We start from the raw sequence: 27,532 nt of genomic DNA, 5'->3' as shown, positions 1-27,532 counted from the left end.
AAATATTGAATACAATTAAACTTACTTTTATATTAATATTATAATTTTCTTATATTAACAACAATGTTTTGTTTTATATTACAATATTGTATAAATGTAATTTAATTTTGTTAATATTGTTATCAATAAGTACACAATACAAGTCAACGGGTAACCTTTGAAGTTCATATATATCTTATACATTATTGTCAAAATATTAGAAGACATACTTTATTTTGGGGATTTTTATTCCGTTTACCGTACAAGTATTTTTTTTGGAAACTCAACATAACTTCAATCAGACAATTTTTTTGCCGTAATTATTAGTCTTACATTCAAGTTTCAATCATAACTATACTCCTATTAAAAATAAAACAATAATTTTGCTACACATAGCCTATGCCCTATAGTCGCAATATTATTAATATAATATATTTTATAACCATACAATTTTAAACAAATAAGCCACTTGCTCAAGTTTCTAAATGTATTGGTAAATAAATATTTTTGTGTGGCATTACAGCTTCTTTATTTTTCAGCCATAACAAGAATTTATTTTCATATACATATACAAAAAAGTGGTCAATTTATTAAAGCACAAACTTAAATATAATATAGTTATTTAACATGCATTTTTCTGACAAGTAATTATTCATAAAAATAAGACATGAAATATGATATAACATTTTCTATTCAATACTGATTTGAAGCAATCTTCACACATGAATCGTGTTTACTAAAAATAATTTAAAACAATAAATTATAATAATATAAAAAAACATACCTACATAGTATTTATATTTATCTACAAATTAAACCTTTTATTAAATAGTTTCAAAAAGTATTAAAGAAGTATACTTGATGAAATATTTGTTACCATTTAATAGTTATAGGAATCATCAAATTGAATCTTAAAAACAGATCTTAATATTAAGAATGAGAAGTTATGGCATCATGAGGTTTTCCCATTTGTGTCAGTACTTTATCAAGCCATTGTAAAGGTCCATGTAAATGTATCTCAATCCAACATGGTGTACTTGTTACATCTTGACGATGATAATCAGCCCCCCAGCCTTTCACAAATGACATACGTATTGTACACATTTTGGTTAATTCAAAAACTGCCTCAAACCCATGGTTAACTGATTGTGATAAAAGACCAGCAAATTCTTGATTGTTAAATATACGCAATGAACAACCTGGTGGTATTTTACACACCGTAGATGGATGAAAACCGTGGTGCTGGTTACAATTACGTGATTGAACAAATATAGCCGAGTCAGATAAACATTCAGCAAAAACTTCACCACCAACATAATATAGTTGAACACCTGAAAACATTTATTACTAAGTACTAAAATAAATTTAATTTTGACTCACAAGAATAATAATATTCATACCTTTGCCTATATGTCGTCTAGTGTTTTCTATAGTTGAATTACGATTTACATTAGATAACTGACCAAGACAAAAACGATTTAAATCATTTCTAGGATTTGTAAAACCATCTACAACCACATGAGGAGAATGACACTGGTATACTTCACCTACTCTAGAATTGAGTTCATAATATGCTATACTAGCCCAACAGGGTTGCTCCTGAAAAAAAAATAAGTAAAAAGTATTAAACAGTCTGTCATTCTCATAAAAAGCTTTAAACTATATAATTACTCTAAAGTACATTTTTTTAATTTATTTAACTTAATAATAAACAATTAAAGTAATAAACTTTCCTGAATCCTGCCTTGAAAAAAGAAATAAAATTTGTCGGATGTTCCATTTTTTTTTTATATTATCATAGGCCCTGTTATACTTATGTAAAATATATTTTTTATAAGATTTTACTCATATTATTTGTTATAAAATTCAGTAGTTATATTATGGTTCACTTCAAAATAATTTAAGTTTGAGGTATCTATGTAAAAATATGACTTTATGAGTTAAGGTATATTGTTTGTAGAACATTTAATATCATATATACCTTTTAAAAATAAAACCATGTATTTGTTATTATAGTCAATTATAATTAAATAACTTACTAACAAATATAAGTATCTATTTTTGTTTAAAATTTATCAAGAAGATACATTTTGATAATATCTATTTTTATTTGTATTACTACCATAGATTAAAATGCAACTTCTAGAGTCTAGATAATTAGTAATAACTAAATAACACATTTTACTTGATAGACTATTGGAATACCATCGAGGTCTTCTAAATTGGTATTTTTGTCCATATTATTAATTTTGTTTGTATCATCTGTTGAAGAAAATGAAGAATTTTCTGAAATATGCATACATATAAGAATTAAAGTAGGGACCTTTAATATAATTATTTGAATTTTATTCTAAAATACTCTACCTATTAGAGATGTATCTGAAAATGGATTTATGTTATTTGTAGACGGAATTTGATTGGGGTCATTAGATGTAGTTTGATTAGTAGTTAATACACTTTCAGGGAATCCATCAGTGTTCATTGATACATTTATTGGCATTCCAACATCAATTGGTGGCTGATATTGCTGCAATGTCTGCTGTGGAGCATATTCACTTTGGCGAGGAACTAGTACCGGAGGTAAAACTACAAAAAAAAAAAATGTTTATAGTTCAATAATAGTTAGTTAGTCTTGTGTCAGATACATTCAATAATGAATAATTTGTATGTACTGTAAAATTTTACCCGGACTTTCGACTCTTTGATAGTGGTATGGATTTATGCAAACATCTTTTTGTTTAGCAGAAAATGGAAATTGACAATGATCAACTGCTTTAAGCTCATGGTGTGATTGAAGATCAGGCCATCGCCATACTCTACAGTATATAACATGGGGTAAACCTTTTCTGTGAGATACCTAAGATGACAAAACTTTTATTACAAGTTTATGAAAGTAAACAAATTTAAAATATTATGATCTTACTTGCAATCGACCATCTAGACTTCTTGGTATAGTGACACATTTACTTGGTTGTCCAGGTGAACTTAGAGCTTTCTGTAAATCTTCAGTTGCTCCTTTAGTTTTTTTTAATTTTTTCATCAGTGCATCTACAGCTTTCTCAGCCCATTTCTCTTCTTCATCTCCTTGTTTCCACCCAAGTAGTTTTTTTACAGATGGGCTGGTGAATGAAAATAAACTATTCAAAGCACCACCTGTCGTGTCCATTTCTTCAACCATTATTACTACCTATCCAATTAGTAAAATATCCATATAATACAACATAAATTCTACATACATAATTTCTTTGTTACACATACGTTTAAGTGTTTAATAAATCATAAATATAATATGAACTTACATATAAAATCACTAACAATACTTACTAAGTTTAACACTTGGTTTATAGACTTACAGTGTATAACAAGTTTATATATATACCTATATTTGTACATAAATATTAAACATTATGTAAGTAAATAAATGACTATGTAATAAGTTAATATAATAACATATTATCATATAAACTTCACTATTTATATATTCGTTAGTTTTAAAAGTGAATATTATTCATTGAGCAAATATTCAAAAAATAATTGTATAGAATCGGGACATTGCAAATTGCAATAGTTTCCGAGTTCTACAGTGACAAAATTAGCGCGTGCGCATTTTTTAAATATAACAAAATCGATAATTGTATGCAGTAGAACATCGATAATGTATTGATTTTTTACCACACGCATGCGCCATACAGCCTACTGGACAGAATAACTGATAAGAATTATAACTATAGTTGTATATATATTTCAAATAGTCAATGACCTGTATTTACTGTTAAGGAGTACTGTTCTATCTCTTTGAGAATACAGATAACAGCAACATATTTAAACAAAAAAAAGTTTTTAACTTTTTAGTTATTTTTACTAATAGCTACCAGTCACTGCTAGGTACTTACTACTTATATTATTATAAGTATTTTTGATTTTGTATGCTTCGTAATAATTATTTCTAACATAAATTATTATTATTATTATTATTATTATTATACACAATCTGTACCTATTAGTTTACAATTAGTGTGAAGTGCGATTGGAAGTCACGATTAATGATTTGTTGGAGAGGCCGGCCATTGATGAAACTTTGGAGAGTACTTGGTTGAATTTTAAATTCTGGCGCCAATTTCATTTTAGATGCCTTTAGAGTTTAGGGGGTCACCAGGGAACTTAGCATATTACAGCTTGAGACCAAAAGATGTCAATGATTTATTTGTGTGACATTATAAGAGTGCAATTTTAAAAAAGATGGAATGGAGAATTGGCGGTATTGTAGGTAATTGACGAAGTCAGTGAATGGAGTATGTACTGGGGCTTTGGTGATCAAGTGGAGTTATTTCAATTAAAATATTTGAATGCGATAAGTGTTTGAAGACTTGGTTAAGGTCCTGAGTTGGATTCTATATGTCCATATGAACATTGATTAAATATGTTGTATATTTAATCAATGATATGAGTTTGAGTAGGTAGTAATTTGTAGATGAAGATAATTTGTTTATACTTGGATGTTTTACTCCGGTGTTTGGATGTGAAAAGAAATCATAATGATTCGTGACAATTTAACTTGAATAGGTACTTATCATTATTTCGTAATTCACAATGTATTAAACAATTGTATTTTATTATCTATCTACTTTAGAAATCTCAAATCTGATTTGAAATTAAATTTTTAAAGCTTCTTTTTATAAATTCAAGGTATTTTAATCATAAGTTTTATAGAAATAAACAAAGTATCTATTAAAGATTAATTTAGTTTTTTTTTTACTCCTGGATAAAAGTGATTGCTAGCAATTATGATTTAATTACTCCTAACTAAATATTATAATTATGTTTGTACATGTATTTAAATATGTATTTACCTAATTACTAAAGATTATACTAACATTTATTTGTGATTTTGTATAGGACTGAAATAATAAATATGGATATTCAGTCAGTAGATTCTAGTCGTAGTCGATCAACTAATCGGTATGAAACTGTTTCATATCAACATTTTCTTGATATGGAAATCCTATGTGATCGGTTAATACTGCTAGATTATGAGTCATATGTAGTGAAATCATTAAAAATGAGACCAATTAATAGGTAAATTAAATAAATAGTTATACTAATTTTTAATTAAATAATTAATAGTAAAATTAATGATGTATTAGACATTATTTTGCCTTACAAACTAGTTCCGGAGAACAGTTTTACATGTTTGTATCTTTAGCCATATGGCTGTTAAGTAAACTTGGTAAAGATTTAAAACAGCCGCAAGAATATGATGATCCAAATTCAACAGTTAACAGTATACTAGAATCGTCTGCACAATTAGTATGAGACAAATAGTACAATTTTGAATTATAGATATAAATATAAAAGTATGTATTTTTTTTAGGAATTATCAGTTGATTTTCCAGTCAATCAATTAAAACAAGGTTTTGGAAAACATGTTATTGAAATTTTAAATGGGCTTGCAGATTTGGCTTTAAAAAAAAATGATTTCCCTTACAAAAAGTATAAAATAATATTTTAAAATGAATACTATTTGAATAGTAACTTTAAATTTTAGGCCAATATTTCCTGTTGAAAAAGAAGAAATAGAAGAATTACCTGAAAATAATGCAGAACTTTTATTAGAACATGTTGAAGAAGAAATGGTTTGGACAGACTCCGATTCTGACGAAGAAAATATGCTAAATATTAATGATTTGACTGCTTTAAATAAGGTAAATGATAAATATACAAATTTGCTAGGAATTACTATAAAAATAGAAATTCCAGAATAATAGACAAACATCTTATAAAACAAATGAGAAATTAAAAATTACATCTGCCAATAAAGAAGAATGGAACCTAGAATTAGAACAAGTACTACCTTCTTTACGAGTAACAATCAAGCTAGGTATGTAATTATATTTTAACAAATAAATAATTTTAGTTGTATTTAATATCATTAAATGCCGGGTTAAATGCTAAAAATTGTAATTCTTATTGAAATTTGGTTTGGTTTTTATTTAATAATATATTAGTCATTTTAATTATTTTAAAAAATAGCTGTTTGATATTTGCTTAAAATATTTTTTACAATACATGTCAATAATAATAAATATTTGATTCATCAATGTATTTTATTATTTTTATCAAACCTAAACAAATCATTTATACTATTTCTGATGTCAACGTCCCTGTTTCTCAACGAATACTATACCATATTCAATAATATTTGCCACCAAACGATGCGTTATTACTTCTGCTTTTGACATCAATCAATGACTTTCTGTAAAATGCCCTATTTTTGTAAAAATTACGTTTAAATGAAACAAAAATTCACCATTTTCCAACATCTGTAATGGATAAGCAACTCACAAACTATGTCAAATGAATACGCATCTAACAAACCCAATTTTGATAATATAACAACCAAAAACGACAATAAGGCGAAGAAAATAGTCCCTTCTTCAAATGAATTTTCAGATATTCAATATTAAAACATATTAAACAAACACTTAACATGGTCTCTCTATGGTTTTTGAAACGTATATACAAAAAATAAACTTTTTCACAAACCTCATGAACATACTATATCATGCCTTTGTAACTGCACGTAGTACTGCGAACGGGCCAACTGGTTATTATGTATTCATTAAAAATCTGTTAAGAAAGTTATAATTTCTATTGGGTAATTTTTATTAATTAATTTTATATGCATATTATAATATTATGTTTGTATTGATCTAATATTTTTATTCTTATAATATTACTTAGATTACAAAGATTGGCGAACAAGTTTGAAACAAATGAAAGAACACAAATGTATGATGAATGCATCCATAGAAAAAGTCAAGCCTCTTTTAACCAATCTTTGTAGTACATTAGGAGAAACTATGGAGAAAGTTTATAGTAGAGAACAATACTTAAACAGTTCTTTAGACAATCTTTTAATAGAATACCGTAATTCTCAGGTATAAACATTAAAAAATATATAATCTACAGGGTGTCCCGTGAGGTTATACCCATTAGCCGTAAATCTATAAGATTAATGAAAATAAAATGTGAAAAAGTCATAATGTTCACAAAAATAAACTCTATAAAATGGTTATCTTCAATTGTTTAAAAATGAAAAAATAACTTTTTTTAACTATTTTACCAAAAAACATGATTAAATTAAAAATAAAATATGTATAGTCCTAGTTTTTGTGAGTCTAATAAAAAAAAAACAGATTTATGATATATTTATTATCTCAGAAGATATCGCTATAGGTAAATCATCGCGGGACACGCTGCTAATTTGTAAAACTGAAAGTATAATTATTGTTTTTTTATTAATATTTAGGATGAACTAGCTAAAGTTATTGAACATTATAAACTTTTAAGTAATGGTATTGTAGAACGACAAGATACATTATTAAAAATAACTGAACAATTAGATATTGTTAAACAAGAAATGGATGAAAGAGGATCAAGTATGACAGATGGAAGTAAGTTTACTATTATTCAATGATAGAATCATATTATTTTCATTAATTATTTTAATATTCAATGATAGCACCACTAATCAATATAAAAAAAGCAATAGCAACTATTAAGTCAGATATTATGGAAATGGATGTTCGTATTGGTGTATTGCAACATGGATATTTTTTGTCTAAGGTACATGAAAAATCTGTTATTCAAGATCCTATGATAAGGCCAATATTTCCTAGAACTGTGTTGTGATAATATTACATATTTACCTACACTTCTTCCTTGTGGCTTGCATTAGTTAATAGTTACAAGTTACTAGTTAGTAAATATTTAAATTTTATGTTTTTATGATACATACATTTGTAAATTATATTTTTTTAATTAGCTACCACATATAAGCAAGATGTTTTACTTATGTGTACCTATTATAAATTAAGTGCAATAAAAGTTAGAACACATTTTTAATAAATTATATAATATTTAATTCCACAACATGGAAAGATTTATACTTATGTTAACTTCTTACAATATGCTTAACAATTATCTCTGGATAAGGGATTAATTTAAATCTGAGTCTCCTACGACACACAGGTTTCAAATCAATAGGAGCTTATCAAAATTTTATATAAACATTGTGTAAAGAGGTTCTTCTAAGACAATAAAATTGTTTAATCTTATTTTCATGTAAAAAACAAAATGTCTATTATGTGAAGTATTTGGGTATAGTAGTATAAATTATAATGCCTATTGTTTATATAAAAGCTATAAAATATAAGTGTATTAAAAAATATATCTGAATCTGAACTGAGTTTGATATACTGCAATGTGTAATTAATTTTAAAACATTTAAAATATTTTTAGCGTCAGTCGTAGTCAGCCTATGATATTACTAAGTATATTTGATGATATCATTGTGAATAAAGTAACAATTTATATATAACCTATTTACGTGGAACCTTGTTTTAAATTTTCTATCGTTAGCTATAAAAGTTGAACATTTTATACATTTTTAACTACAAAATTTTTATTAAATTTTGTCAAAAATCAAATTTTAAATGCTCATTAAAAAAAATTGTGCCTATGTATTTTTAATATTTTTTAACTGCTATTGTAACAATATATCAGGAGCCTTGTATAAAATTTTCACTCTTTTCGGCTCAACAAATAAAATTTTATTAATATTTGTAAAAGAAAAAACTGAAAAAAATTTAATTTGAAATTGTCCGTAAACAGTTAAAAATGAATCAAAAATTTTTCAAAATTGTATGGTGTATAGTAAATGAAAGTATAAACATTCAGTGAAATTTTCATGTACTTATATACAGTAATTCGTTATTGAATTACAACAAAATAAGAAAATTGCTACATGAGTAATCGAGTGAATATGCAATATTGTAAAAATATTATTTTACTTTCTTGTAGACATTTTTTTTTGATAAAGGTAGACAAACTTTTGAGTTATGAGGAATCTTGTATTATTTTTACAATTTTATGAATTTCTAGCTCAAAATAATTTGCATATTTCCGTTATTTTAACGTATTTTGTCAATATTTGAACTTTAAATGCTTCTAAAAAAAAATTTTGACTGGATTTTAATATTTTTCAAATGTCATTGTAACAATATATTATAGGAGCCTTGTATTTAATTTTCAAGATTTTTTACCCAACAAATAAAAAATAACAAATTTTATTCACATTCGTAGAAAAAAAAACTAAACAAATTGGAAACTGTAAATGTCCGTGTACAGTTCACAACAAATCAAAATATTTGTAAAATTTTATAATGTATAGAAAATATTAATATTAACAACGAGTGAACATTTTATGTTTCTACGGTCATTTGTTTTTAGAGTTACACCAAAAACCAAAATCGATTTTATCAAAAACCGATTTTGCGTAAAATTCCCGTTTTTCCTAAAGGGGGTCCCTGTGCCAGTTTTTAAATTTTCCACAATTCAATAAAATTTTATATTTTAGTTGCCCCCTCAATTATAAGACTTTTCCACTAATCTACTATCCTATTTAGGGGGGGGGGGGGGTTGATAGGGTGTATTATATCGAAAAAAAAATGACTACAGGAATAACTCTCTAGCTTTGTAGAATTGTCGTAATTTGATGACTATTTTTTTTATCTGTAAGAAGAAGACTTCCTACAGCCCGCATCGATCTCTGATATTGTATTTTATTTTAAATAGTTGTATTAAAAAATTTGTAAAAAAAATGCTTTTTATCTTTTTTAGACATATTATAATGTTTGAGAATAAAATATTGAAAAACAGAGATCGATGCGGGCCGTAAAATATTCCCCTCTAGCAATTAAAAAAAAATATATAAAACTTGGTTGATTCTATACAAGGCGATATCGTTATTCCCGCAGAGTGTATTTTTGAGGACAAAATGGCATAGGCACCGGGCGCCTTAACTGGGAATTTTAAATTTTGACCTCCCCAATGCACCAACAATATTTCTTTTCCCATCGAACAAGATACTGAAGTTGAAAAATGAAACATTATTTCAACTACTTATTGTGTACACAGATACAAAAAAAAACACATTGTATAACCAATACATTCATTGCTCCGCTCCGAATCTAAAAAATAATCGAAAATTAATTTTCCACGTAATCTAGAAATGAGGATAAGAAACTCAAATATTTTTTCAAAATTAAAATTAGACTTCTGAAAGTATATTTTTTTCTTCTGCTTATCAGTCTAAATGCATGAAAAAACGACCAACTCTCACCCTTTATATTTGTAAAATTCAAAAAAAATGTTTACTAGATTTTATCTATACTTACCTTTTAGGTACTAGTGTACTACATAATATGGTACAGTTATCAGCTTGTCAATACGGTTATGAATGTCCGATAGAAATTTCAAATGTGTTCAGCTCATAGAGTAATTATTACTCTATGGTTCAGCTTTTTTTTTTTTTTTTTTTTTCAGTTTATAACCGACGACGCCGCGGGAACTGCTTTCGCATTACTTCCGCGGCCCTCTATGGTTCAGCTATAGCCACCAAAAAAGACTCAATACAAAATAGGTTACTACTTACTCTATGTCAATCACGGGCGCCCGTTCACTCATGTCAACTACGGGTTGACACCGGCGTTCAACGTATTAATAAAGTAAAGTTATCAAAATTACTAAAGAAAATTCGGTCCATTCGACTTCATTATCTATTAAAAATACCTGTTGCTATTAAAAAAAAATTCAGGTTTAATTACGTATGCGTACATTAAAAGAACTAAAATGCGAGTAAGTGGCTGTCGCTCTGCTGTACAGTAGAGTTAAGTGGGTCACTGTAATGGATGGTATTAAATTTGAATTCACTGACATATAATAGTATAATACCATTGTATACGAAAAACGGTTCTGATAGCCATAGCACCATAGCGGAGACGGTTATTGTCAGTCTAGGATATTTTATATTAGGAATAATTATATTGTTATTACTTATTATTAATACAGTAGCCAGTAAGTAGAACTAATATTATAAAATTACTAAAGAACTAAAATCGCCTTTCTTGGTTATTTCGTCCGAATTTTAAATTAAAATAACTATAAAAAAAACTGGGTTTATGTATATTTTTTACACAAATTAGTTTTTAAAAATATTTGCTCAATCATTTTCATGTGGCTGTGGCCTGTGAGTAATATAAACATCAAACTTATATTGTAGTCTGGGGATTCATGTATCTCATATAGTCAATAGTCATGGATCTACGGTATTTTGTTTGAATATTACACCTAAAACCAAAATCAATTTTGCGTAAAAAATCCCGTTTATCCTTTATTTTTTTTTTTTTTTTGTTTTTCTCTGTGCTTTTGAAAACTACTGGGGTTTTAAATGTTGACCTCCCCAACAAGATTCACTTTCACGTCAAACAAGATACTGAAAATCGAAGCATTTTTACCCCAAAAGGTGATGCGTGATGACAGACACAAATAAAAACAACACACATATCATTGTAAAAATCAATACATTCATCGCTCCATTCAGAATCTAAAATAAACACATTGTATCAACTCTGAAATTTAATACATTTATTGGAGCTCTTAGAATCGAAAATTATGTTTTTAATTTCGTTGAAGTGATGTGGGTGTAGACAAATATTTTTATTATTTTGTACAAATTGAGGAATTCCGCCTTTTAATAATATATCAATTAAAAACGTTCATGATGTTTTGATTTTATTCACCTCAGCTATACGGTTATATGATATGTGAATAGTGATTGAATTCATAATATAGATTTATATAAAATAAGGGAAAAATAAACGGGTGATATTCATATATCATATTACTTTTGTTTTGGGTAAGTACCTATATAGTTTATAACCTATTATATAACAACAATTAAATTCCATTTTTAATTAGGTATACCTAGTAGGTTTAAATTGCGGTTAAAGTATAAGATACACGTTTAAAGAGTAAGTGTTGTTTTAATATCAGTGGCAGTTTAATACTTAAATTATTAATATAGATATTATAGTGCCGTATTATAGATACATAATACATGTTTAATAAATAATAATGGATGGACAGGTAAAGATTTTATAATTGAAGGCAAATCCGACTATCCGAGTGAAAAATATATGTTCTGCGTAGGTTTAACTGCGTACAAGTACCTATGTTTTGGTATATACTATATAGGTAGGTTGGTAGGTACACATTACATATTATTAATTATTATATACTGGTACCTATTATATAGGTATATCTAATAGCTATATAGGTATGTATTTAGGTAAACTAAGTTATACTACCTAATATACCTATATAAACCTGAATATTATATTCTATAATATTATTATACTGGTTTGCATTCAGACAAGTAGTCAACACAACCTGTCCTTAAGTATGTCGTACGATCAGAATTTAATTACAGGTATCTTTTTATATACATACGGCTTAAGTAAAAAAAAAAAAAAAAACCAGAGCTTTGTTATAGGTAAAAAATAAACCAAATGAAACGTGCGGGGACACGTTCGTTTAATATTGATTTCCCTCCGTCAGACTAACAAACTATTATGCTATATATACGGACAGCCGGCAGCCCGTGCGAAAACGCCGCCGTGATTCAATTATATCGACGGCCGACCTTGGGACACGGAACCAATGTTATATATAAGTATAGAAATACACGATCGTCGATACATAATACATAATAATATAATACATAATGTATCAGACAGTGTATCAAGCCTATGCGTGTAGCGTGTTGTCCGTGTCGCGCACCGTCGTGGACGTCAGCTGATCGTCGTTCAACCCGGGTAAACGGGTATTGGCGTATTGCCATTAATAATAATTTATTATCGCCGTATGGCCGTATGGGCTCGGCGCGGCTGAGTGCATACGGTAGCCGACGGGCGCCGCACACGGCACACGCTCCCAGCGAATGCGCGCTCTAAACATCTACAGTTCTACCACAGTACCACCGCGTCAGGTGTTATTATCGTATATTCCTCGCCGCCACGTCCCGTCCATCCATACCCACGTCTTCGGGTCGTGATTCGTGACGTCACCCGCACCACCACTCTTGTGGCACTCGCCGACGTCCGACGACGACCGGACGGCGACGACGACGGCGATTGTTGGCCTGCAAGGGGAGCAGTAGGAATAACGGGCAACGGCAAACATCAAATAACAATAATAACAACAACAGATATCAGTCACTCTGTGCAGTGTCTTTGCGACGTGTCAGGGCGAATCGTTGTTTTTCAATCGTCACTCTGATATTATAGGTATAACATAATATTTCGTTTCTGCGTCCATCGTCGCACTCAAACACCACCATCAACCATGTCTGCACACGCTTCCGGCAAGCTCATCATAGTGTCCAACAGGCTTCCGTTCGTTCTCAAAAAAAACGAACAGACGCAAAAATGGGAGAGAAAAGCCAGGTATGATTGGGTTTAAGTACTATTTTTAAAAACATAAAAAAATATAACCGATGTCCAATGTGAATGGTACCGTGTGTTTTATCTCGGTTTTTGTTAAGCAAGAACAAAAATGATAAGAACCTTGTGTGTTTGTTATAGAGTAAATAATACTAAATACTCTGTGGCGTATTGGCGCGTGTGTATGTTATCAATATTGACAACATTTATCATTTCGTTACCCGCCGTGTGTTCGCTTCGCTCGTATATTGTAACTGTTTTTAAAACTACGCTCTAAACCAGATTTCTTATATTGTTTTAAATTTTTTCGTTGTATTCCAATAATTGACGATGCTTAAGAGATTTGCAGCCACTACTCTGTATGCGATCCGCCTGCCGATTAACTGGCAACCGGCGTCCAATGTTTGTCTTTGTCGGACGTTAGAATTCAAGAAAAATAGATTAGAGATTGACAATGAAGGTGCTCTAAAAAAGATTAGACCCAAAACAGCACCACAGCCGAAAATTACACTGTTGGGACTAGAAAAGGATGTATCTGTAGTCACTATAGATGTAGCTTCCAAGATGTGTGAAAGACGAGGCCTGAAATTGGTAAAAATTATTGATATTGATACTAAAACACAGCGGCCTGTGTACCAAATGATGACAGCCAATCAGTTTCTCAAAGATGACCAAAAAAGTCATCAGGATAAGGATGAGAAAAATCGTAATCAACTCAAAGGGGATAAAACAGCATTGATAAATTGTCGTATTGGACAAAGTGATTTAGAATCAAAAGTAAATAATATCCGTAAATGGCTTTCTAAAATGCATGAAGTAAGGGTGACAATCACTGGCGATACAGCTAATGAGGTTGCTGATGAAGTCATCAAAATGACTCAGGAGAGCTCAAGAGTTGTTCAAAGACGAGAAAAAGGAAATACTGTGAAGTTTCAGTTATTACCTCCAAAAAAATCTTGATTCATATTTTAGCTATACCTACCTTACAAATAATAATTTTTTTTTAACTATAGATTATTATAGGAACCTTAGATTTAAATTAATTGTAACTGTTATATTGAGATTATAAATGTTTACAAATAAAAACTATTTTATATAAATTATTTTTTACATTTTTTCTCTTCAATTTTCTTATAATGTTTACAGTATAGTTCCTAACAAAAGTAAGTATTTTTTGGCTCAATATGTTGGATGGTTTTCAAATATGTAATATAAAAAAAAATTAGGAATGACACTTGCCAAATAAACAAAATGTCTTTTGGTATAGTTTATTTATATGGAAATAGAGTAGGTTGCTTAAATAAACATATTCAATCATTGTTTATTATAATTTTGGGTATGCTATTAAAAATGTATTGAAAAAAAACTAATGATCCAAGTAAACATTTAAATTATAAAATTATTTATTCTATAATTGAGATCGATATTATGGGTTATTTTAGTTGAAATTCTAGATTGAATTTTGCTATTATAGCATATCAGCTATCGAATAATTAACAAATAAATATTATTACAAGCACCTAGATATATCATGTTAGTTAAACACAATTATTAAATTGTTTATACATACAAGAAATATAATATAATATATATTATATATCTATTATTTAGTATGCTAATACAATATTATTTATAGAATAAATATTAAATTGAATTAGTTATACAATATTGAAATAATGCAAGGTTTACTAATTTAAGTTAAAAATTGAAAAACTATTTTTTTTTTCATAAATGAAAATAAAATATGGGTATGGATCATAATTTATATACCTTACTTTGTCTATAAAAATATTAAAACCATTTTATTTCTAAAATAAAACATTAAATGAGCGTTAAATATAATATAAGATAATATACAGTTTTTGTAAGACTGAATAAGGTTTAACAAAATTAACTTAAAAGATCACTGTAGGCAGATTTTTGAACTATAAAATATGGTCATAATGATCATTTTCTCAAAAAGTATTTCTCGTTTATTAAAATATTAATTTTTACAAAAAAAGTTATCACAAATCAAACAGGAGAACATTTTGAAGAAACAATTATATTCACCAGTTTTTCAACTTATTATTTTTTCAATGACATCAAAAACATTTTTTAAATTTCAAAAACCAAATATTTTTTTGAGACTTTTATATTACATTATAAATTATAATTATTAAATAATTGTACATTTTTTATTAGGTTAATACCAAAATTTTACGAATTTGAGAATTGTTTTGATATTGAAATCGAACAGTACAAAGCTTCGTGAGTTTTCATTGAACAAACAAAACATGTTTATTTTGATTGGTAATGCGTCACGCATGATGTTTGTTGTATGTATGTTATCACCAAATTCAAAATCTCTAAAAAAAACTTTTAATAATGTTCAGTCCGTATTATAAATTGTTTGATACTTTGATTCCATTTAAATATTCACTCCACCTTATTAATTATTTATCCATGGCACTCTTTGCATGCCTTGACTGAATGCAAGATACTCAATACTCATTATTGTCCATTGTTTTGTTTATAAAAAATATATTATATTATCTAAATGATAATATATTTTATAAGTATAATAACTTGAATGCATATTATATTAAGCGTAACGCCATTAGAAATGAATATAAAAAAGATTATAATGTATAATATCTATGTTAATTATAGCTAAATTTGTTTACATTTTTCACAATGTAATGTTTTAATTACTTTTAAGTTATTACTTAATACTTATTACTATTGATATAATTGTATAGAAATTAAATGACGGTCGCGATTTGCTATATACGGAGTACGGACTAGAATTCTATTATATACTATAGAGTATGGACATAATTCACCGTGCTATTATTATTTAAAACTTAAAAAAAAATAAAATGGTGAAGTCACTGCTGTATAGTAGGTTTCCTGTGTATCAATCATTGAGAACGGTTATTACGTATATATTAAATTTGAATTCAGTGTTAAATCATCGCATACTAAAAAAACGAGTCTGTACTGAGAGTCTGAGATGATGAGATCTTTTTTCTTAGGATATTTTAGTTTATTTGTATTAGGTACCCCACACTACCTACTATAAGAAATTGCGTAATATCAAAAAGTTTCAAGTCTACAATTAATATTTTTAGTTTAAACTTATCCAATAATAAATATCGAATTTCGTGATATTGTACTTCAAACAATTATATAGAAAAAAAACAACTTATTAAAAACTCAGAACTTTAAATTACATTAAAAAGTCTTTTTAACTAGTAAATTTTTTCTATAATAGAAAACAAATAATAACAATGCGTATATAAATTTTCTCTAGAGTCAAAATATTTAAATATAAATTCTTTATGTCAAAAAATGTTATTATTAATTTGGTGAACATTTCAAGGAAACGGTTATTCCCAGCTATTTATTTTTAGATAACAAAAATAAATACTTTATTTCAAAATTGGTGTTTCGTTTTCGTAATTAATATTACCGTTTGAGTAATATTATTTTGAATATATTTTTTTACAATCCCCCCCCCAAATTCATATTCAATCTGCAATACATCACGCTCCGTTCAGAATGACAGAAATTCAGAATCTAAATTTTATTTTGTTCAACTTATCATAATATTGATACTGTATAAATGTATAATATACCTACTATATACATTTGCACAGGTGTTAAAATAATAAATTAGTCTCGAAGATGCTAACTTCCAAGACATTTATTTTTCTGCTTTCTATACTATGGATTTTAAATAATCAGTATTACACACACTACACAGACATTAAGGCGTATTAGTTATTACAGAAATCAATATCTTTAATCATGTAAATACGCGCAATGACTGCAATATGTTACATATTATTATATTATCATAGAAAATGAAAGAATTCAATTTAACTGTTCATTATTATGTAATACTGATGAATGATCAACAACAATCACAATTTAATGACATGTAAGGGCTGGAGATCAAAATTTTTGAGTTTTATTAAGTAATAAGTACCTATAACAATAATAATAATAATAAAACAAAATTAAACTATTAAAAATGTAGAGATAAGAAGTAGGTACCTACGATAAATGTTAAAATAATCGACCTCTATGTTATTGGTAGGTTATGAGTTATGACTAGAGTTATGAGTGTTTCACTATAATTTATATCATTGTTAACTGTTGTACAAAGATAAACAGTCTGACAGTCATATATATACCTATCTTATGTTAAATTAAATAATTATTCATCAAAACTATAATAAAATAATTTTTATAGTTTAACCCACTGTTTTTTTTTATTTAATATCAGAATATTAACAAGTTGTGTACTTCTGGGTCTTCCCTCTCTTATTATTGCCAGTTGTCACTACTATTTGTTAAAAATAATAAGTAGGTATACTTATTACTTATTGTACCTACTAATTGTACTGCAGACTGTAATTTATTCAACAAAAAATATCATGTTCAAGATTGAGGAAAAAATTACATTACTAACCACACCTCTAAATTCTTTAATTTAAATTAGTTGGTATAATATTATAAATCCGCCATCTGCGTTTTAACTTTTAGTTGGATTAACATTGTAAAAATACCCGACAATTAAATTAATAAATAAATAAAAAAAAACTTTTAATTAGATTGATGGATTTCTTTAATAGTTTTTACTTTCTAGTGTGTTACCACACATTTGTAGAATTGATATCAGTATTTTTTTTGGGGATTCACGGGTCCAGTATATTATGAGGTTATTAGAGATCGGACATTCACGCCTCCTCACTAACCAATAAATCTCCTCACTCTTAACCAACAAATTAAGGTTTGAGTTTTTATTTATCCATTTTATATTCTGGTCTCAACATTTTAGCCAGAGTTGGATTAAACTATTAATGAGGGGTCTCAGAGGTCCTAGGTGCAAGTATTTAAAGGCAAGTAAAAATGTACAGTATTACCTCTAATATATAATATTATTAATTAATTATATATCACCGGACTTTTGAAAACAAATCTATATCAATCAACTTAATATTTATCAATCTGATCGTATGAGCCAGCCCTGAGTCTTGACTATGTATCTCTTTGAAGTTTGAATCATTGCAATTTCCAGCGTGTATTAAAATGTGCTTGTGTGATGTGACCTGTTTTAATAGAGTAGGTAGGTAGCAAGGTAGTAACTACTTTGTTACTCTATTTCGATATGTAACAAAGCTCATTCAGAGGAGTTTTAAGTGGTTATAATAAAATATGTTTTTTTAACAGTAAAAGATGGACGGGGGTGGCTGTTTTGATTTTTTTTTACATTTCCAAGTTGTGACTTTTGGAGATTTATCTGAGTTTATCTCTATATTCGTCAATATACCTACCATTGTGAATAAGCTATTGCTTTTTCCGGTTGGAATTTGGTTTGTGTGTTTTCGTATTAATCGATACTAAAAAGCTGCTCGATTTGATTATTATATTTTTATTATTACTTACTTGATAGTGATTAGTGATTGATAAGTACAGTGAAAGTGTGAAACCTCACCTATAAGGCATAACAGAGTAACAGACCCTAAATAGCGGATGTTTTTTTGGGAACAAACTACAAATGTTCTACAAATTGAATCCTTTGAATAGTGGAAAAATGTCAGTGACCGAGAGTGTCCGGTATTTAGAGGTTTCACTGTACTATACCTACTGCTGTTTCATTACCGTATGTATCGTGTATACACGGGGCAATATAAGCGTATTTTGTTGTATATATTTGTTGTTTGGAGGATATCGACTGCAGCAGTTACCTAATGCGTTTTAAGGACTGCAGACGATAAACCGCTTCCTTATGCTCAAGTACTACAATTTTTATATTCTATTTTATTGAACTACCCGTTTTGGATAGTTCGACGACGTACATCATAAATAATATTATGTTGATAATTCGTTGACATTATATTGCATGAACCTACATAAACTAATAAAGTAATTACTACCCTGCCAGCTATATGCTTAACATTTCTCAAATTTCGTGCTGCACTTTAATATGATTAAACTAAAATTTGCAGTCATTATAATCCGTTAAAACAAAACTGGTAATTACTTTTGGACAGTGGTGCGTATAGTAGTTAATGGTATACGAAACAAAAATCAATATTATTGTGTATTATTTATAGATGCTCTCGGTGGGCGGCGGGATATAGCTTTGTTATTGTATAGGTATTTTTAATAATTACCATATCTAATTGTTCATTATGACTTATGACGCTTTCAGGTGTTTAGGTTGTTTACTTGTTAATTCGTTATATCGGAAAAATATAGGTGTATTATACCTAGGTATAAATTATGTTTAGGAATTTAATAATTATTATAGGAAGTGCGAAAATCTTAATTGTATCAATTATCTCATTGTATATTTAGGTAATTTAGGTTGTAGGTACCTACTATTTTAAACTTATTATTTTACTTGATTCGATTTTTATTTTATTTGAGTCACTGTCTTAGCCAGCAATGACTTGTTATAAAATAAATGAAATACCTATTTAAATTAAACAATAAAATTCATGGGGAAATATGTTTTGATTTTGAGGAATGTTTTGGCTTGTTTCGTAGATAAAATATCAATGTTGGTTTCCCAAACTTTTCCTCAGCCAGACCCCATAGAGTATATTTTATAGTAAAAATTATTACGGCCCTGTAGTAAAAAATAATCTAACCTAACAACTATAAATAAAAATAATTCGCGGACCCCTTCGGTATACATGGTGGATGCATATACGCAAATAAAGGGGGGCCCTCTAGAGCCTCAAGAGACTTAGCCCCCCCAAAAAACTAATGATTTAACTACTTTAATTTAAAATCATCATAAGAGTATCAAGTATCTGAGCTACAGCTAACTCCCCCCCCACAAATTTCAAACACTATTTTCGCGGACCACAGTTTGGGTAACGCTGTATAGTAGGTTATAGTACTCAGTACTCACTACTGACTACTCAATAACACTAATACTTAGATGTCGGATTTTTATGCAATTGTTGTTTTTTCCTATATCACATTTTTGGGATTTTTGTTAGTAGTTTTTACGAATTGTAAATTGTAATAGCTTGAAGCTAATGTTGAATTTTGTTTACATATTTTTGCATATTTCTGCATATTTTGACAAAATTCAAAATGTATTGCATATTAAAGAGAACATTTAATAATAATATAATATGATTACCCAATAGCATAAAATTGAATAATACATTTTGTAGTAAACAATCGTGATACTTAGTAGCAAACGTGATTATTCATTTTAATAATATTAAATTATAAATTTCAAAATTTAAAATTATTTATTGTTTATCGAGTATATACTATAATTATAAGTTATTTAATTTATTTTTAATTATTTTCTAGTCATAAATTTATAAACTTTTAAATTGTGACACTTTTTGGTGCATGCAAATCCGCGCTCTACGAGTAATAAGTCCTATGAGGCCTAGGTTAGGTTAGGTTATACTTTTTCTGAAAAGTTATAAAATATAGGTATATTTTATGCAGATAATACAAAGCTATAATTATTAATTTTATAATTTGTATTTCCGACTCCCGTGTTCTATTATATACATTTAATGTCGTTAAGATATTCTATTATGATTTTTATAAGGAATAAAAATATGTGTTTAAGAATTTCCATTGAAATATTCAGGCGCGTATAATACACGTGAATAGATTATTATTAGATAGATTATTATTTTCCATTCAAATATTCACGTGAGGTATATCTGACCTTATTAATTATCCATGGCACTTGGCATGCCTCGGCTAAATGATAGACACTTGTTATTTAACACATTTTTTAAGAAAATAATTTATTTGCGAAAATGTATATACATACAGGATGATTCTTATAACATGAATCAAGCTATTGTTATGAAAACCTGTAAAACCATATACCTAGGTACCTACTCTGTATTTTTAATAATAGCTATTTACATTAACTCTGGTAGGTACATGCTTTCTTATATTTAGTTATTTGTTAAAATACATTTTAAATTGGTAATTGATATTAAATGTATGTAAAATGTACTTAAATATTTTTAGAGACATAGGTAGTAATTAGGTACTACTCGTGTCAATTTATAATTACAATTATAAGTTACCATTTATACCAGATATTGTTTTAATAAAGAATTTACTATATGCCTATAATGGTGATTCTTTTATCATTGAACACTCATAATTTCAAAAAGTACCTATAAATGTTTTTGAAAAAAAATATTTTTACGGGGTTTATAGTCGTTAAAAAACATAATTTTTAAAAATATATATGTTTCATGTTATATTATCATTAATTTTTGAAACAATGAGTGTCTTATGTTAAATGAATCACCCGATATATTAATTTAAAATTTAGATTGGAGAAATGGAAAAAGTGACATTATTGTCTTAGCCTACTATTTTTGTATTTAGCAAGAACTGCTGTCGTAATGACCTAAATTTTAGTTTCTCGGCAGCTTCACCATATTATATACATTTATAGAGATACTGTTTATCGTTTATGTATAAATTACTATGATCTTAAAAGTATTAATTTAATTATTCTGTTTTAAATCATTAGTAAGTTATTATGTTACAACATAAATACCATTAGTTGTATTGGATAATGTATAATCATCATTAATCATTATTATTAAGAGATAAAATAATAATTTTTTTTTCAAATTAGATAAACAAATAATTTTAATAGTCAGCACTCAGCTGTAGGATTACAGAATGACAGGATGTATTAAAATGTAGTTTACTTGATAGTAAGTGATCTGGGAAATACATATTAATTAATATAATATCCAAACCATTTATCAATTATTATACTATAGTGCCTACCTAACTGTTATGTAATTATGAAAATAAAAACTAAGAAGATTGTTACAACTTACAAATAACATTTTTGGAAATAATTGTTTATATCATGAAGTGGTAGAAACAATGAATAAAAAAGTGGCATCTAATGAATATTTTGATGCTTCAAAGCCCAAACAGATTATTATTCTTAGTGTTATAATAAAGCGTAACATAATAGGTACCAAACTATACTATACCATACTATATGTTCAAAATAAAATTACAACATAATTTAAGTGCTATTGGCTAATGGTTATTATTTAAATTTTAAAATTAGTTGTTTATAATCTTATATTATCTGTAAATTAATATGTGTTTTTATTGTACATTTCATTTGCATAAATGATTTCCATACTTTTAAATACTTATGATAATGACGGTATGTTATTTATTGAACCAATTATAAGTATTTACTGTAATGTTATATTGTTATTGTAAGTGCTTGTATAATAATGTAAATAATTTTTTTAAAAGACCAAGGAATGTCAAACTTTACAATCATACCGAATTTTCTGGATTTGGTTCAATAGGTACCCAATTAATGAGTTTATAGTACTTGAAGCATAATCAATAAGTACTATTACAAATTACAGTGCAGTTTAAAATTAAATATATTCAAATTGACATTGAATACTTGAATTATCTGTATGGTAAACACATCTAAATCATACATGATAAATACTGATTGCAATATAATATAGTATGTATATTGAAAGACCTTAATTTATGTGGCTTACCTTATGTTGTCTACAATATAAGGTATAATACAGATTAAATAAACAAATTTTATTCTGATATAGTTTATATTAATACCTTAATATAAAATATACTTAATATACTTAAATGTAAGCTATTAACTAAAGATTTACAAATGAAAGAAATTATAAAATAATTTGTTTTTTTTTATTTATTCAATAATATTCAAGTGTATTTTTATACCTCATTGTGTTATTTCTTATTTCAAAGTTAGTAATTCATTATTAATTTATGTAGGTATATTTTATTATTTTCATTATTATAACATTTTAATTTAATGTTGTTAGAATGAAATTGTACTAAATTTACTTCAATTGCACGGATATATTATTTGTTTATTAATCTATTATCTACCTACAATATAATATGTTTCATTGGAAAACAAATATTAATCAATTATATCCCAAGTACCAACTATATTCCGTGATTGCAATAATTTAAAATCATTAATAAATGTTTTTTTATAATACCAATGCACGCTATAATTTTTATTTTGAATTTATTAAAAAAAAATGTCAATTTTAAATAGTATATTTCATAATTATTATCTAATATTTGAATGTACTTATTTTAGTGCTGGTGGGTTAGTCACTGCTGTAGCACCTGTTGTAGTTCAAGGAAACGGATTATGGATAGGATGGGCTGGTGTTCACTTAGAGGAAGGTGAAAAAATACCAGAATCGGATCCGAACGATACAACACCTACTGCTGGATTACGTTCCGATAAAGTTAGTTTTTTTATTTAAATAAGAAATTAACTAAAATATTATTTATTTAAACAACTGTTTATGTATCTTTAAGGTTATTCCTGTTGACTTTGACCCTCAAACATTTGACAGTTATTATAATGGTTGCTGTAATGGAACATTTTGGCCTCTATTTCATTCAATGCCTGATAGAGCTCAATTTTCTGCTGATTCTTGGAAAGTAATAAAAATAAATAAAAAATAAATACTGTAATGAAACTAATTCAAATTGTGTTCTTGTTATCTTAGTCATACTGTGCTGTCAATAAAGAATTTGCATCAAAAACTGTAGGAGCCTTGGAAAGTTTATCAAGAGAAGATACAGATTCTGGAACACCTCTTGTTTGGTTACATGATTATCATCTCATGTTAGCAGCCAACAGCATTAGAAATGTAAAACGTTGCTTATATACATACATAAATAGCCCTAGCCCCTAGGTCAAAAGGATGTGTGGACCATTTTTTTTTTAAAAATATTTGCACAACCAATTTAAAATTTGTACTTATTTTCTGAAGTAAAAACAGTTTATCTAAGAATAAAATAGTTTATGTTTAAAATATAATTTTTATATGAATGTCCTACTGATTTAATCAGATAAAAAAATGGCAATTATATTGAAATTATGTTATCATATAAAATCTTATTTTTATAATAGAAAATTCAAAATATAATAGGTATATTTATAATTAATAAATTATAAAAGTATTATTTACCATTTATAATTAAAACACCAAAAAAAAAAAAACTTACATACTTCTTTTGACAATACACTTATACACTATAGTGTAAAATATTTTTAACCATCTGAATACAATGTATATAATTATATAAATTATTTTTTTAGGCGGCAGATGAAAAAAATTTGAAATTTAAATTAGGATTTTTCCTTCATATACCATTCCCTCCGTGGGATATTTTTAGGCTGTTTCCATGGTCTGATGAAATTCTTCAAGGAATGTTAGGTATGTACATACCTATTTAATAATAGTTATTTGATTTTTATAGTTTATACTAAAGTTTACTTTATTTTCAAGGTTGTGATATGGTTGGTTTTCATATCGAAGACTATTGTTTAAATTTTGTGGATTGCTGTCAGCGGAGATTAGGTTGCCGTGTAGATCGAAAAAATTTACTCGTTGAACATGGTGGCCGGACAGTACGTATTCGTCCATTGCCAATTGGTATACCATTTGATCGATTTGTAGAAATGGCAGAGCAAGCACCTACAGTAATAAGTACATCATTACAATTAGTACTTGGTGTAGATCGATTGGATTACACTAAAGGATTAGTACATAGACTAAAGGCTTTTGAATTGTTATTGGAGCGATATCCACAACATAAGGGTAAAGTAGCACTTATGCAAATCGCTGTACCATCACGGACAGATGTTAAGGAATACCAGGACCTTAAAGAGGAAATGGACCAGCTTGTTGGACGAATAAATGGACGTTTCACAACACCTAATTGGTCACCTATTAGGTATATTTATGGGTGTGTCAGTCAAAATGATTTGGCAGCTTTCTACCGTGACTCAGCTGTAGCAATGGTTACACCACTTCGAGATGGCATGAATTTAGTCGCCAAAGAGTTTGTTGCTTGTCAAATTAGGGAACCACCTGGTGTTCTAATTGTATCACCATTTGCTGGTGCTGGTGAAATGATGCACGAAGCTTTAATTTGTAATCCATATGAATTAGTTGAAGCAGCTGATACTTTGCATAGAGCGTTGACCATGCCTGAAGATGAAAGAATGTTAAGAATGAGGTGTTTAAGACGTAGAGAAAAAATACACGATGTTGATTATTGGATGCGATCTTTTCTTAAAGCAATGGGAACTCTAATATTTGAAGATGGAGATGATGTTTTACCAACTACTATGCAACCAGTCACTTTACAGGACTTTGATGATTATTTATCTAAGTAAATAGTGGTTTTTTACGATTGTATATTATATGTATACGTATACATTATTTATTAATTTGTATTATAGATATATTGGTAACACAAACAAACTTGCATTACTATTGGACTATGATGGTACATTGGCTCCATTAGCTCCTCATCCAGACCTCGCTATATTACCTTTAGAAACTAAAAGTGTTTTAGAAAGGTTGGCTAATATGTCTGATGTATACATATCCATTATTTCTGGTAGAAATGTTCATAATGTCAAAGACATGGTTTGTTAATAACTCTTAAATTGTGTAATATGTACAACAAAATAAATAACTAAAAATATTTTTATTAACCTTAGGTTGGAATTGAGGGTTTGACTTATGCTGGTAATCATGGACTGGAAATTCTTCATCCAGATGGAAGTAGGTTTGTGCATCCAATGCCTAAAGAATATGAGGATAAAGTTGGTGATCTGTTGAAAGTGCTTCAAGAACAAGTAACTAACAAGTGGTTATTAATTAAGTTACAAACAGACTTATTGGTTTTTATTTTTTAGGTTTGCAAAGATGGTGCATGGGTGGAAAATAAAGGTACTTTATTGACATACCATTACCGTGAAGTGCCTATAAATGCTCGACCTGAGCTTGCAGCTACAGCACAGCGGCTTATTGAAGAAGCAGGTTTTAAAGCAGGTCAGGCTCATTGTGCCATTGAAGCCAAACCTCCAGTACAATGGAATAAGGGACGTGCATCTTTGTATATTTTACGTACAGCTTTTGGTTTGGATTGGAGTGAACGCATACGCATTATTTATGCAGGAGATGATGTAACTGATGAAGATGCAATGCAGGTAATTTTCTTCATCTTCAAATAAATAATATAATGGTCTAATTTTATTTATATTATTCGAAAGGCATTAAAAGGTATGGCAGCAACTTTCAGAGTAGCCCAGTCTCAAATTGTAAAAACATCGGCCGAACGTCGTTTGCCAAGCACAGATTCTGTATTGACTATGTTAAAATGGGTTGAAAGACATTTTGGCAAACGATTACCTCGTGCAGATAGTGTTGGTAATTTAAGCAATAATCTACAGATGTCATTAGGATCAATGCAAATGGAGCTCAGTATGCCAGAAGAAACGTCTCCACACTAATAGTCATCACTAGCAAATGTATTTAAAACCCAAAGTTAGTTTTTACTCATTATTCACAGTGTGCTAGTAAAAAAGTATTTTATATTGAGTCATAGCAACCAATGTAAGCAATTTAAGTAAAAGTTTTATTTTTTGTACATGTATAAATTTATTATATTCATGTTTATAGAATGTATTGCCACATATTACAATCAACAATGAATAAACTATTCTATAAGTCAATTAGAAGTTAATGAAATAAATAATGTTGAATTAAAATATGTAATTAAATAAATGATGCAACTAAATAATACTAACAGGTCTTTTACATTCCTTAAATATTTTAACTTTTCAGTTTCTTTTCTTTTATATTTTAATCATCAAACAATAAAATTATCTTTATATTCACATATTATATTACAATCAGTAGATATAATAGTGATAAATCAATACGATTAATGTATCATTTATAATTAATAATTATCAATATTGTACTTCTAAATATTTTAAGTTATGTATTTTGTATTCCTAGTCAATTGGAAGATTAAAAAGTTGGAAAAGTCTGTGGTACTTCATATATATAAAATATCCTAATATAGTAAAGGTCGAATACCAAAATTACACACAAAGTAATCATAACTTCATAAATTAAACTAAAAAATAATATTACAACTTTGTATCATCAAAACAATTGTGCCATAATATAAAACTATATTTGTAATTGGGTAATTTTTATGTAAAATCTGTTTTATTTTTATTGTTATATTATAATACATATTATTTTATTAATTGTTCAACAGTGTTTTTACCGTAAACGGGGTTTCATAAATGTTTTATGTTTTATAAATAATTGTTTAGA

General features: G+C 27.8%; 4 protein-coding genes across 11 annotated transcripts; 3 read left to right on the top strand and 1 right to left on the bottom strand.

Annotated features, from left to right (window-relative positions):
• Positions 1–14: 14 nt before the first annotated feature.
• LOC132948068 (protein mothers against dpp-like) lies at positions 15–3,552 on the bottom strand. 3 transcript variants are annotated; one of them, XM_061018351.1, is made up of 7 exons: positions 3,279–3,552; positions 2,903–3,166; positions 2,665–2,836; positions 2,344–2,565; positions 2,165–2,265; positions 1,380–1,578; positions 15–1,310 (listed from the first exon to the last, which is right to left on the bottom strand). In XM_061018351.1, the coding sequence occupies exons 2-7, from the start codon at positions 3,155–3,157 to the stop codon at positions 910–912; spliced, it is 1,350 nt and encodes a 449-aa protein (XP_060874334.1). In that variant the 5' UTR covers positions 3,158–3,166; positions 3,279–3,552; the 3' UTR covers positions 15–909. The 3 variants fall into 3 exon arrangements, with proteins under 3 accessions (XP_060874334.1, XP_060874335.1, XP_060874333.1); XM_061018352.1 differs by having other exon boundaries at positions 3,333–3,552; XM_061018350.1 differs by having other exon boundaries at positions 3,304–3,551.
• On the top strand, positions 2,425–10,874 carry LOC132948069 (intraflagellar transport protein 57 homolog). 6 transcript variants are annotated; one of them, XM_061018353.1, is made up of 11 exons: positions 2,425–2,559; positions 2,725–2,814; positions 4,876–5,055; positions 5,124–5,286; positions 5,351–5,469; positions 5,525–5,681; positions 5,737–5,857; positions 6,721–6,917; positions 7,289–7,433; positions 7,502–7,605; positions 10,366–10,874. In XM_061018353.1, the coding sequence occupies exons 2-11, from the start codon at positions 2,810–2,812 to the stop codon at positions 10,432–10,434; spliced, it is 1,260 nt and encodes a 419-aa protein (XP_060874336.1). In that variant the 5' UTR covers positions 2,425–2,559; positions 2,725–2,809; the 3' UTR covers positions 10,435–10,874. The 6 variants fall into 6 exon arrangements, with proteins under 6 accessions (XP_060874336.1, XP_060874338.1, XP_060874337.1 ...); XM_061018354.1 differs by having other exon boundaries at positions 2,439–2,559; positions 2,722–2,814; XM_061018355.1 differs by lacking the exon at positions 10,366–10,874 and having other exon boundaries at positions 2,432–2,559; positions 7,502–8,363.
• Positions 10,875–12,772: 1,898 nt separating this feature from the next.
• LOC132948065 (uncharacterized) lies at positions 12,773–26,984 on the top strand. Its single transcript, XM_061018345.1, has 10 exons — positions 12,773–13,325; positions 23,470–23,623; positions 23,697–23,822; positions 23,891–24,034; positions 24,487–24,604; positions 24,677–25,565; positions 25,636–25,825; positions 25,900–26,037; positions 26,098–26,391; positions 26,455–26,984. The coding sequence occupies exons 1-10, from the start codon at positions 13,225–13,227 to the stop codon at positions 26,692–26,694; spliced, it is 2,394 nt and encodes a 797-aa protein (XP_060874328.1). The 5' UTR covers positions 12,773–13,224; the 3' UTR covers positions 26,695–26,984.
• LOC132948072 (uncharacterized) lies at positions 13,332–14,425 on the top strand. Its single transcript, XM_061018360.1, has one exon. It carries the CDS (start codon positions 13,653–13,655, stop codon positions 14,280–14,282), a length of 630 nt encoding a protein of 209 aa, XP_060874343.1. The 5' UTR covers positions 13,332–13,652; the 3' UTR covers positions 14,283–14,425.
• Positions 26,985–27,532: the final 548 nt, after the last annotated feature.

Source organism: Metopolophium dirhodum, chromosome 7 (genome assembly GCF_019925205.1).
Source record: "Metopolophium dirhodum isolate CAU chromosome 7, ASM1992520v1, whole genome shotgun sequence".
Classification (NCBI taxonomy): Eukaryota; Metazoa; Arthropoda; class Insecta; order Hemiptera; family Aphididae; genus Metopolophium; species Metopolophium dirhodum.
The sequence above is the reverse complement of the archived record's forward strand: the minus strand, read 5'-3'. Positions and strand labels throughout refer to the sequence as shown.

Excerpts from the sequence above, each read along its gene's own strand:
- LOC132948069 (XM_061018353.1), top strand. Across the intron at positions 5,287-5,350 it reads TAGAATCGTCTGCACAATTA|GAATTATCAGTTGATTTTCC; the intron begins GTATGAGACAAA and ends TATTTTTTTTAG. Across the intron at positions 5,470-5,524 it reads AATGATTTCCCTTACAAAAA|GCCAATATTTCCTGTTGAAA; the intron begins GTATAAAATAAT and ends TTTAAATTTTAG.
- LOC132948068 (XM_061018350.1), bottom strand. The coding sequence starts at position 3,372 with ATGTACAAATATAGGTATATATATAAACTTGTTATACACTGTAAGTCT. Across the intron at positions 2,837-2,902 it reads GTCTAGATGGTCGATTGCAA|GTATCTCACAGAAAAGGTTT; the intron begins GTAAGATCATAA and ends TTGTCATCTTAG. Across the intron at positions 2,566-2,664 it reads TCAAAGAGTCGAAAGTCCGG|TTTTACCTCCGGTACTAGTT; the intron begins GTAAAATTTTAC and ends TTTTTTTTGTAG.
- LOC132948065 (XM_061018345.1), top strand. The coding sequence starts at position 13,225 with ATGTCTGCACACGCTTCCGGCAAGCTCATCATAGTGTCCAACAGGCTT. Across the intron at positions 13,326-23,469 it reads AAATGGGAGAGAAAAGCCAG|TGCTGGTGGGTTAGTCACTG; the intron begins GTATGATTGGGT and ends TACTTATTTTAG. Across the intron at positions 23,624-23,696 it reads CTGGATTACGTTCCGATAAA|GTTATTCCTGTTGACTTTGA; the intron begins GTTAGTTTTTTT and ends TGTATCTTTAAG.
- LOC132948072 (XM_061018360.1), top strand. The coding sequence starts at position 13,653 with ATGCTTAAGAGATTTGCAGCCACTACTCTGTATGCGATCCGCCTGCCG.